The sequence below is a fragment of the Python bivittatus genome, unplaced genomic scaffold (genome assembly GCF_059951505.1).
Source record: "Python bivittatus isolate LINGU-HERP-01145 unplaced genomic scaffold, Pbiv_v1 ctg000430_np1212, whole genome shotgun sequence".
NCBI classification, from domain to species: Eukaryota; Metazoa; Chordata; class Lepidosauria; order Squamata; family Pythonidae; genus Python; species Python bivittatus.
In genome coordinates this window covers 3,146,150-3,158,376 of record NW_028277071.1, presented here as the reverse complement: position 1 = coordinate 3,158,376, position 12,227 = coordinate 3,146,150, and the positions used below count along the sequence as shown (strand labels likewise).

Genomic DNA, 12,227 nt, shown 5'->3' with positions numbered 1-12,227 from the left:
AGACTTTTATTATTTATGGCATTCAGCTAACTAATTCAAAAAGCATATAGATTCTAACCAAGGAATGGGATAGATCAATTATTATTAGCTTCAGTGAGTTTTTGACAATAATTTATGTAATCCTCATGCCGCTTCCAGCATCTAGCTGCATACATGAAAGTTTAAAATGAATAAAAAATGAGGTGCCTGCACTAAGTTCATCTCTTTCATTCTCCAGCCTTAGAGTGTTTAAATAGCAGGTATGCATTGGTAGGAGGATATAATTGTCCAGCAGTACAATATCCTGTGCAACTCTGGATTTGAAGTCCCAGATCATGTGAACATCTTCACTCTGAATCAAGTGACTATGGCTACATTGGTCTTATAGACTTCCCAGCTAAATACATGGAGATCAGGGGAGGAAAGAGACAGACATATGTGCTTGCACCTATTCTCTGCAGTTTTAAATATTCACACAAATCAAGACTTATGAAGTCAGTGGGCTTTACTGCAGGTAACTATTGATAAGATTGTACCTCCAGTATGGTTGATGATTGATTGATTGATTGATTGATTGATTGATTCATTCATTCATTCATTCATTCATTCATTCATTCATTCATTCATTCATTCCACTCAATAAGTGACTCTTTTTGCCTTGTTGAAATGTGACACTCAATTAACGATCCTGTATTTATTTATTTAGATTAATAAAACGTTTCAATCCCAGGTGGCTCTAACTGGCATATATTCCAATACAGTAATAACAAAAATTAAAACAGAAAACAAGTGATGATGATGATGACCATCACATTCAGCATCATGCTGAGGAAAGACACTCTCAATAACCATCAATCATCCAGCATTTTATCAGTCCCCAAAGGCTTTCTGAAATAGCCAAGGGTTAGTGACTTTCCTAAATGACAGCAGAGTTCATGCTGAGTAGGATGGAATCCTATTCCAAAAGAGAAGGGTTTTCTGAAACTGTCCCTGGAAGAAGGAGAGAATTACAACAAAACACTGTCCCCATTCTTAAGTCCTGGAGATGGTCCAAAAAGCAGATGACAGATCAATTAGGACTACATAGCCCATGTTCTGGTCTTACCATGGGCTATGCACAAGAACAATCAGTGTGGTCTTCATTTAATACCCTGGTCTGATCCCAGACAGAAATTGGTTCTGATAATCAGCGTCTTCCAGGGCCTTTCATAATTGCAGATCCACAGCTTTCCCCAAAAGAGGAAGTTGAAGACTCTTTTATAATTATCCAAAACAACTGAACTGAACAATGGCTTCTTGAGGAAGGGCACATATTTACTTTCCATTCTCCAAATTCTGTCAAAAATAAATGCAATAATAAATTAAAAGATTTCTTCCAGTGTAATAGCCATAGCCCTTCTGCCACCTTTATATTTTGTTTCATAATTCCATCACATTTTATATATTTACTCCCCATAATATTTATACAGATAATGCCTACAATACATCATAGAACATTAGGAGTTGCCATAGATAACTTGAATGATTAGATCTAATGGGAAATTAGCAGGAGATATTGTGCATCCTGTACATAAACTCTTTGCTTCCAAAGAATTTAAAAGACTACATATAAAATGAGGAGCATTAAAATATAGAGGAACCAAAAACAACCACTGCCAAAGAAACAAAGAATAAGATGCTAAAGGATGAAAAATACATACAAGAGTCAAAACCAGGAAAAAAAAGTAAGCTTGCTCACATTCAAGAGGCTAACATTTTCAAAACATAGGTTAATCTAGATCAGTTCAAGTTCATCTAAACTTTGCTCAGGGAATCAGAACAAATGGTCACACATCTCTAGATTTCTAGCATGTCTTCAATGGCGATGGGTTCATTGACACTTCAACTGTGGAGGCAGGAATGATTTTGTTCCCTTTCATTCTTAACCAATTCATTTCAGTCAAATGAGTATCACCTAATAATATCGTTTGGGGCGGGGGGGAGGAAAGAAGCTGCAATTCAGTCAATTTACACTAAACTTGGGCAGATGTCCATAGCCACCACCTGTTTTCCTTTGGATTTTAGAGGAAAAGATGAAGGGGACAAAGTAAATACTGGAAATTAGTTTTTGGGGTCCAGTAGGGCACTATCAAAAAGACAACCAGAATTTATATATTTCAAAAATAATAAGTTTCCTGTCTTATGAAGATTGGGCTGCCTCTGCTCTGTTGTATTACAGTTTTAGTTCTAAGTCTTTTAAATTTAAGGGTTTTATTTAAACTTTCAGAATTTGAGGATGTAACATATGACACAAAGCTCTGGATTATGAGAGCAGATGCAGATTTCTCGTCTGTTTTTCTTGAAAGAAATGCGGATCTTAATTTTATATGTGGTGTTATATCCTTGCAACACATTCAAAGGAGGTTCTAGGATTCCAGAATTTTGTTCAGAAGTGGAACCCTAATTTAGATAAGGAAGAAACTATGTAACATAAAATAAACCCTTCTTTTGTTCAAAACTCTGTACAACTTTCCACATGACACTCATTCTCCAGATAGATAGATAGATAGATAGATATTCTGTATAGCTAGTGGCTGGATAGCGTAGGGGTTACAGCACCACCCTTTGACGGGGGAAACTGCGGGTCAAATCCCCACTGGTACTTACCTTACCAGTAGGGGTCCTTGGTCAAAGACCCCCTAATGCTTCACCTGCCTATCTCGGATATGAGAGTGACACAAACTAAGAGAGTCATGCTGGCTCAGATGTTACCCTGATTAACAAGGTCTGCACCAGATGTTGGGGAGCCAGGACAATCTGACAATAAGTGGGCTACTGGAACAAACCATACATGGGCAAGACAAGAGAACCTAGAATTGATGGAATACTACTACAACAGTAGACCTAATGACAGGGGAAATATGAAACATAAAGGAAACTATGGATGGACAGACCTACATCCACACTAACTGAGAAGTAGCTAGTTACCCAATGTTTCAACACAGTGAAGAAGAAGCTGCTCTCGCAACTTGAAAAACCATAGAGAGACACACTAAGATTAGATGTTTCTTCTCACTGCTACCTTTGCTGCCCTTCTCTATCCCTCTGTTTTCTCAGGTTGATGATTGCTAACTGTGATAGGCAGATCTCAGCCTCATGTAGCTTAAGGCAGCTAAATCTATTTTCTCAGAGCCTCACTGCTTGCCTTATTAAAGAAGGAAGTTCTTCACTCTTCATTACATACAGTAAAGGCTGTGCTTGTTCTAACACCACCTACTACCAAAGTGCTTCAGCTTCTCATTCTTGGTTAAAAGAGAAACGTGGAATCCTTTATTTGAAATCCTATCCTGAGGAAGGGGAAATCCTGTTCTGTCCCCTTCAAATGCCAGGCATTATGGAAGCCTCTCCCAATTCAAGAGCAGGTGGTAGATGTAGCATTGACACCCTGGAACCCTGACTGAAAGGAAGAGTGGTTGCAGATCCCATGATGTATCTGGGACGCATGCGCTACTGCTTGGGACTGACAATACCACCCCCCTACACTTCAATCACCACAATACCCTACGATTCCATATTGCTACCCAGGAGAAGAAATGTTTCCAGCCAAATAAAGTACAACAGTGATTAAATATCTTGGCTAAAGTTCATACTGGGTTTCCCCTGAAAATACTATAGGAATGGCATTCAAAGTTTTGACAAGTGAGAGAAACCACAAGCTGATACTCAGAGTGATTTTTTAATTATAAGTAATATCATCGTAGAGTTTGTGATAGGAAAAGTATCCCTCTCATTGTGATCTATCTTTTCGCTGAAAAATGATCTAAGGCTATAATTTTATGATGTCAAGTAGTGATTCAGAAAAGCTGCTAAAATTTGAATTCAAGAGTGTTCCTAAGTGTCTTTTTATTAGTTAAATTTGGTTGCTTTCTTACATTGCTTTCAAGAGCATTCTTTTTTCTTTTTCTGGACCAGTGGCAAATTATTGCATCAGAATCAACCCGGGAATGATTACCTACCCTGTAATTATGAATTGTGACTTGGCCTGCAGCTTCTCTGGGTCTGTCCAGGTGGCTATTAATGACATTACAGATCAAAGTAAAGTAGGCTTAAAAATCCCCTGGGCACTTCAGAATTAAGGATGCCACAGAGAGAGACTGTATTAATGGGCTAGTAAGAGATAGTTTGCCTGATGCTTCCTGGACTTACGATGTGCAAATTGAGGCTGTCTCAACATTAATGGGTCAGATGGAGAAATGTTCTTTTACGGGGAGATTTTCATTCATGATGATAATATTCAGATTATTGGTATTAGGGCCTCTTCCTAACAGTGTCAGCAGGGTTCCAGTGCTAAAATGCCCGAGGACCCAGCCAACTACTATCTTACATAAATATTATCAGGCAGGAGACCAGATCATTGGTGGCATCTTCTCACAGACTTTCATTTCTACTATTGCAATGGAGTTCAGAAGACACCCGTTCCAGGACATACTCTCGGATCACATGTAAGGAGTTTTGCATTTTAAAATTACGTACTAGTTTTCTTCCTGTTCCTTCTGAAAAAGATATTCCACTCCTTCACACTCACTAAAGACAAATGGCATGAACAGTTCCTCTTGATGAAATACTTTTAACTTTATGGAGTCCACCATTCCTACTAAGCTTGTAATACAGTATAAACATACAAAGTGAAAACAAGTTTAATGACCAATATTACATTTTAAATATATATCCTCAGTAAATAATATATGCTGGGGAGGGGAGAGAAATGTTCTTTTAAAACCAAAAGAAAAATGCACCCTAATGTGTCATTTGGAAGAACTCCATCAGTTCCGCTATGCCTGTATATTCTACTTTAATAGCAATAGCACTTCTTATCCCAGAAATGATGTAAGGATTAGTTTATTAATAGAAAAATGAAATAAACATTCATACTAAAATCCATCACTCCTCATAAACATATTGTGTCTCATTAATATGCAAGAGGAAAACCTCTCCCTCCGCAACAATTGCCGAGAGAATCCTAGAGTTGTGATTTTCCATTTTCTTCCAGATTACTGACTCAGAGCTATCAGCACATCTTGGCTTTGGTGTTTGCTGTAAAGGAAATTAATGAAAATCCCCAGTTCTTACCCAACGTCAGCCTAGGCTTCAACATCTATAACGACTATTTCAGTCCAAGGTATACCTACGTAGCTGCAATGGAACTCCTCTCCACTCCAGATAGATTCATCCCTAACTATAAATGCAGTCTCCAGAATCATCTGATCGCAACCATTGGGGGACCAAGTTCTATTGCTTTTCTTGATATGGCCACCATCATGACACCTTACAAGTTTATGCAGGTAAGCTTTTGTTACCAAAAAAAAAAAGGAATATTTTTTAAAAGCCTGTACTAGGTTTCCAACATTTCATTTCATGCAAAGACTTTTCATATATATTTTGGAGATTCAAAATAAAATCAGGTTGGATGATTTCAGTTAAGGTTTGGAAGGAGGTATTGAAATGTAGCAGGGGCATTAATGCAAAAAAGAGAGAGAGGGAGAGAGAGAGAGTCACAATTCACAATGCATGTAATTGTTTTCCTTTCTCATTTTCTTCTGTGGTCTAGGTTGCATACAGCTCTGCCCCAGAGTTCAATACCCAAACTCAGTCTCATTTCTTTTACTGGATGCTCCCAAATGCAAACCATCAGTACAAAGGACTTCTCCAGCTCTTTTTGCATTTTGGATGGACCTGGATTGGAGTATTTTACCTTGATATTGGCAATATAGCAGAGACTTTGTGGAGGAAGATTCTTCCCATGTTTTCCAAAAAAGGTTTTTGTTTTGATTTTATAGAAAAACTGCCAGGTGGATTTCTCAGTGAAGATGAAAAAACTGTTCGTAGATCACATGCAATTTTAAACACTGTTTTCAATAGCACAACTAACATTGTATTGTTTCAAGGAGAATTTCAGAGTATTTTAAATTTAAGGTTTATGCTCAAAATTTTGGAATTTGATGAAGTGGCATATGACACAAAAGTCTGGGTTATGACAGCAGATGTTGATTTCTCCTCTGTTGTCTTTCAAAGAACTTGGAGTGTTAATTTCATTCATGGCACTCTATCTCTTGCAACACAATCAAAAGAAGCATCAGGATTTCAAAAATTTGTTCAGATGAGAAACCTGAATTTGGACAAAGGAGACAGTTTTTTAACAGAATTCTGGCAACAAACATTCAATTGTATGCTCTCAACTTCTTCTGTAGACCAAGAGGATGAGAATATCTGCACTGGAGAGGAGCAACTTGAGACTCTCCCTATATCTGTGTTTGAAACGAGCATGACTGCCCACAGCTACAGTGTCTACAATGCTGTCTATGCAATCGCACATGCTCTGCATACCATGTACTCATCCCAAGGCCAGCAAAGATCAGTGATAAGACCAAAACTCCTTAGTCAACAGTCATGGAAGGTGAGCAAGCTGCATAAGATATCTTACCATACATCTTGATGTAATGATAAAGGTTATCTGTCAGCCTTTTCATCCTGAAGCCTATGAAATATGTTATGATATCCTGTATTTTCCAACATTTCTGACCAATGGCTGTTTTTGGTGGGTATTTTGCTAGTTACAATCACAATGTGTTGCAAGGCACCAACAATGGGGGCTGACAGGGGCGCTGTCATACACTTTGTGGCTTGCTTTCCACATAAAAAATGGGAATGTTTATGTGTTCCAGAGTTTATCCCAGTTTCTAATTAATACTGTTCAGAAGAGTCAACTACAATACATTTATGAAATATGATGACATATCTCATGGTTATCCCTATTCTAGTATTGCTTCTGTTGGTGTAGCAATGCTATTTTCTCATTTATTTCATTTGTTGCATTCATTTTCAGATTATCAATTTATGGTGATTGCATCAATAAAGGATTAAAATTATGAAACATAGATTTAATTTGGCAAGGGCAAGCTTGATAATTTACGAGTTATTGAGAACTTGCTTAATCTTATAGGCTTTTCTGTTGCAACGTGAAGCACCATATATTAAAGACATGAAGCACCATACATTAAAGACAATGTCACTATTTTCATTGATAAAATATGTTGTTGTTGTTGTTGTTGTTGTTGTTACTATTTGGTAATTGATTAAAATGATATGTTATATCTGTAGAAAAAGTTCTTTTTTTCTGGTTATCTGTATGTTATATTATTAAGTAGTAATAAAGTAAATGGTTTACCTCTTTATTGGACTATATAGTAAAGTTTACAAATTATACATAGAATGATATAATAATGATTGTTCCTAAACATTTTACTGGTTGTGGCATAAATTGATTGGATATTTTATTTGCTGAATTGCTGCTATCCATAAAGGTGGCGTACCAAAATCTTTGAGAGTCAATTACAGTTTGGACTTGGAAGTTAATTATCTGAATTATCTATATTTCCATTAATTTAACTTTTAATTCCCTTTTTGCAGCTCCACCACTTTCTGAGAAGGATATCATTTAACAGTAGTGTTGGAGAAAAGATGTTTTTTGATGAAAATGGGGAATTAGTTGCAAGATTTGATATTATAAACTGGATCACATTTCCAAACCAGACATTTCTTAGAGTCAAAGTTGGAAGGATAGATCCAGGAGCAGCCTCTGACAAACAATTGATTGTTTCTGAAGAGATCATTTGGCCCAACCGATTTAATCAGGTAAAGTTCATCTCAATTTAAAATGGACTGATTCAATTTCATTATGGCCACTCATGAATGTTCAAGTTCATATATCAGTATATGTTTATGAAGATTCTCAGTCATCCAGGTGGAATTGTCTAGAGGTTGAGTCATGGCAACTGGACTTCTTTTCTTTTTGGTAGAGACATTTCACTACTTGTCCAAGCAGCTTCTTCAGTCTAAAAAAGTTGGTTAGGGGGACCAAGTTGCCATGACTCCACCTCCAGACATATATCAGTAGACAACAACAATTGTGTAATGTATTGTATTTTCCAGTTTCTAAAATGATTTGCACTTTTGATCATAGAAATGCATTGTTTTCTTTTTTTTCTTTAATAAGACATTGAAATATTCCACTTATTTATTTAATTAGTTCTCTTTTGCAGCTATCCTATGGTACAGATGTACAGACTTATGTACATGCAAGAGTTGCCTTTCTCTCTCAGAAGCTTCAAAATTACTTATAATTTTCAGTATTTAATGTGGCAGAAAATGGAAATAATCTAAAACTGAGTGGATGATGTTCCTTTTAGTTAAACTTCAAGATGAACTGAATCAAAGAAAATTCTTGGCTTTAGACTAGAATGGGAATCCAAAAGCAAACAGATTAACACAAAATCAGTTCAAAGCACTGGCAAAACACGTCAGCATCTTAACTAACAAATCAAGAGGTGTAGGGAGTAAGGAAGATGACCTTGACAAAGATATGCAGTAGCTGTTGCCTACACAAAAGGGGCTGAAGCATTTCTTAAGTCCAAAACAGCCAGATAACATTCAGAAGTGGCTCAAACCAATGCTTCCCTTACTCACTGAACTATAGGAAGAAGGAGGAAGTACAGCATAGTAAGACTTGCAAGATGCTGCTATTATAGCCAATCTCACTAAAAGCAGTTTTAGCCTTCCTACGGAACTGATTTCCTGGTCTGATCCATCTAGTGGGGCTGACAGGAGGCCCATGTAGTCATCAGGCATTCAGCTTGATTCCTTAAGTGAAGAAGAGAGGAAATTGCATAAGATTGTTATATCCAGAGTCTAAATTCTTCTAATTGCACATGACCTTAAACTGCTCTGACAGTTTAAGTATGCTTCTGTCTTTGACTATAGGTGACCAGTTAAGCTTAATTTCTCTAACTGCACATCCAGTTTTTATTTCATCTGTTTTGCCTCTTCACTTCATTCAAAAGAGGTAATAGGAGTTTTTTCTCCTCTGAGGAATCCCAGTAATGTAAATGTGTGACCATTTTCAGCCAAATGAGAGAGAATGGGAAACTTTCTCAGTTAAATGAGTGTCAGAAAGAGAAACATACATACCAAAAAATATGCACAGCTTTACAGACGCAACCTCTGAAAACTCATATTCTAAACGGCAGGCCATCTTCTTTCATTCCTGGACAGGAACAACCTCTTTCACTCTGTAATGAGAAGTGCCATTCGGGTTACAGGAAGGCCAAGATGGAAGGGCAATCATTCTGCTGCTATAATTGCACTGCATGTCCAGAGGGAAAGATCTCAGATCAAATGGGTAAGAGATGCTGAGAGAGAGAAAGAGAGAGACAGAGAGAGAGAGAGAGAGAGAGAGAGAGAGAGAGAGAGAGATCTTTACAAGTTGTTCTGATGAAATGGCAACGTTTGGATAGAGACACACCTGAGGGATTGTCTGATTTGGTTTGGCTTGGCTCAATTCAAGGCAAAGGTATTCTGAAAAAGGGAGCCTGGGAAATATTATTTTACAGCTCAAGTTAGAAATGATGGCCCTCTTCAGATGTATATCATAGTGATGGAAACTTTATGAAGTGAATAAAGCTGAGCTGGACAGCCAACTCGCAGGGATGCTTTTATTTCAGTTCCTCACCTGAGTAGGGCTTAGACTTAGCTAAATTGTCTCCTCTAACTCTTCAATTCTAAGATTTTAACTGATGATACTCAACTCTATTTCTCCATAACTTCTCAATTAAGAGTGTCTGGGAATATTCTGAGCCAGTGATCCGATGCAGTGATTGCGTGGATATAACCAAAAGACTAACACTGAACCCTGATGAAACAGAGGCCTTAGAGATGAGAATCACCTTGATATGGGAACTAGAGAAATTGCTCATTGCAAATAAATGTTTATGTCCCCCCCCCCAAGAGATTAGACATGTAGTTCTGATAAGTTTTTGTGTTTATCAGTGTCATTGTTGGCCTGCATTACCTCTGTGGCTATATCAGATTATTTTGGTGTACCACCATCATTTCTTGGAAAGGAGCAGGCCCAGTACTATTGTGCCCAGACTGATAACCTGAGATATAAACTATAGTAATATACTTTGTCTGGGGCTTGCCTTTTAATGGTTTAAGAAGCAGCAGACAGTGAAGAGAATGAGGAACAGATTGCTGAGTGGGAACTTGGTCAATACCTGGGCAAATATGCAGAGACAGTATTCCACTGGAAACAAGTCAACTGGAATACAGTCTCCACTTCCCCCACCTCCTCCTACTTTAATACTTTAATCTAAATTAAATTAAACATATCTTTCACACAAGCACATGCACACAAATATACACAGAAACAAGATAAACTTAAGAAAAATGCAATAATTCTTCTATTAAAACATTTTTGCTTGTTTTATTTACTATTTTGTCAGAAAGCTATAAACATTTCCAGGATCTTAAAGATTTGTATTGTAAAGATACAAATAATGCTACAAATGCCATATCCTAATCATGCAGTGAAACTTCCTCCAAGAAATTCATTTCTGTTCAAGACATAAATTAAAAAGAAATCTTTCCCTTTATACTGTGAACGTGATTGTGTTAGTTTTATTAGAAAAGGAGTATCTGAGAAAAGGAAGGAAGGAAGGAAGGAACTCTTACTCATGAGACTAATGTCATTAATTAATCAGCAGGGTACACACACACACACACACAGATGTGTGCGTGTGCATGTGTATGTATGTGTATATATATACACACATATATATGGCTCCCTGGTATATCTTCACTTAAATATGTACATCTGGTTTTCCAGATATGGATGATTGCTTCCAATGCCCAGAAGATCATTATCCAAACAATGACCACAATTTGTGCATCCCAAAGAATGTAAGTTACTTATCCTACAAAGAAATGTTGGGAACTGGCTTAGCTACCTTGGCTCTTCTGCTTTCTTTCATCACAATATTGGTGCTAGGAATCTTCCTGAAGTACCACGACACTCCGATTGTCAAGGCAAATAATCGCAGCATCTCCTATGTCCTCCTCATCTCCCTCCTCCTCTCCTTCCTTTGTTCTCTGCTTTTCATTGGTCGACCCATGAAGGTGACTTGTCTCCTTCGACAAACTGCTTTTGGTATCATTTTTTCAATAGCTGTTTCTTGTATGTTAGCCAAAACCATCACTGTCATTCTAGCTTTTATGGCCACCAAGCCAGGATCAAGGATGAGGACATGGGTTGGGAAACAACTATCCCTTTTTATTGTTCTTTTCTGTTCTTTCATTCAAAGTATTCTTTGTGCTGTGTGGCTTGGCACTTCTCCCCCCTTCCCAGATTTTGATATGCATTCCATAACCAGTGAAATAATTGTTGAATGTAATGAAGGATCAGTTGCAATGTTTTATTCTGTTTTAAGTTTTATGAGCTTCCTGGCCCTTGTCAGTTTTATTGTAGCTTTCTTAGCTAGGAAGCTACCAGACACTTTCCAGGAAACCAAGTCTATTACCTTCAGCATGCTTGTTTTTTGCAGTGTGTGGCTGTCCTTTGTCCCTGCCTACATGAGCACCAAGGGCAAATACATGGTGGCTGTGGAGATCTTCTCCATCTTGGCCTCCAGTGCTGGGCTTCTGGCTTGTGTCTTTTTCCCCAAATGCTACATCATTATGATGAGGCCTGATCTCAACAGAAGGGAGCATTTAATAAAAAGAGTGAATTAAACTGTATTGTCAATGGAGTTTTCTTTGTGTTTTCCTTTTCCACGGATGAACTGAACTATCATTTGAAAATTACAGTGAATCACCCCAGGCAGCAAATTTGAGAGTGACTTTAAAGATCATAATATGAGTATTTATAATTCCTTTCATTATATGAGGGATTAAAGATAAAATGGTATAAAGTTTTAATTGCTGCAATGGTTAATGATAAAATGGTCATTCTGAGATGAATACACTTGGAGTCAGAGTAGCTACAGTAAGTAAATTTATTTTCAAAGCAGGCAGTGATGTTTAGAATTTCAAAGGATATAGTTAAGACAATTTGAGGCAACCCTGCTTGAAATCCCCTTGCTCATTTCCTGGATCTCTGTTTAGCAGGCTATATGCATATAATTAAGAACCAAGCTTACTAACAATCTTTAGAAAGAAATGCCTAAAATCCAAATATACAAGTAAAGTTTTCTGTGTTAACTAGATGCTATTGTAGATTATCTGGAGGCCCTGCAAGTATCTTTGTTCTTCTCTGCCAGGCTGAATGGGTGCAGGCCATTTTTATTCTTTGTTTTGTTTGAAATTGTTATTTCAATTTGGAAATAATAATAATAATAATAATAATAATAATAATAATAATAAGAAGAAGAAGAAGAAGA

General features: G+C 37.2%; 2 protein-coding genes across 2 annotated transcripts; both read left to right on the top strand.

Moving 5' to 3' along the window:
- Positions 1-4,792: 4,792 nt before the first annotated feature.
- LOC103060333 (vomeronasal type-2 receptor 26-like) lies at positions 4,793-8,787 on the top strand. Its single transcript, XM_088143989.1, has 5 exons — positions 4,793-4,845; positions 5,009-5,300; positions 5,567-6,412; positions 7,426-7,650; positions 8,776-8,787. The coding sequence occupies exons 1-5, from the start codon at positions 4,793-4,795 to the stop codon at positions 8,785-8,787; spliced, it is 1,428 nt and encodes a 475-aa protein (XP_088000115.1).
- A 1,893-nt stretch (positions 8,788-10,680) lies between these two features.
- On the top strand, positions 10,681-11,580 carry LOC148215273 (vomeronasal type-2 receptor 26-like). The gene has a single exon (XM_088143987.1). It carries the CDS (start codon positions 10,681-10,683, stop codon positions 11,578-11,580), a length of 900 nt encoding a protein of 299 aa, XP_088000113.1.
- The last annotated feature ends 647 nt before the right edge of the window (positions 11,581-12,227 follow it).

Coding starts and splice junctions, on each gene's coding strand:
- LOC148215273 (XM_088143987.1), top strand. CDS start 10,681: ATGGATGATTGCTTCCAATGCCCAGAAGATCATTATCCAAACAATGAC.
- LOC103060333 (XM_088143989.1), top strand. CDS start 4,793: ATGCCTGTATATTCTACTTTAATAGCAATAGCACTTCTTATCCCAGAA. Junction 4,846..5,008: donor CTTCTTATCCCAGAAATGAT/GTAAGGATTAGT, acceptor ATTTTCTTCCAG/ATTACTGACTCAGAGCTATC. Junction 6,413..7,425: donor TTAGTCAACAGTCATGGAAG/GTGAGCAAGCTG, acceptor CCCTTTTTGCAG/CTCCACCACTTTCTGAGAAG.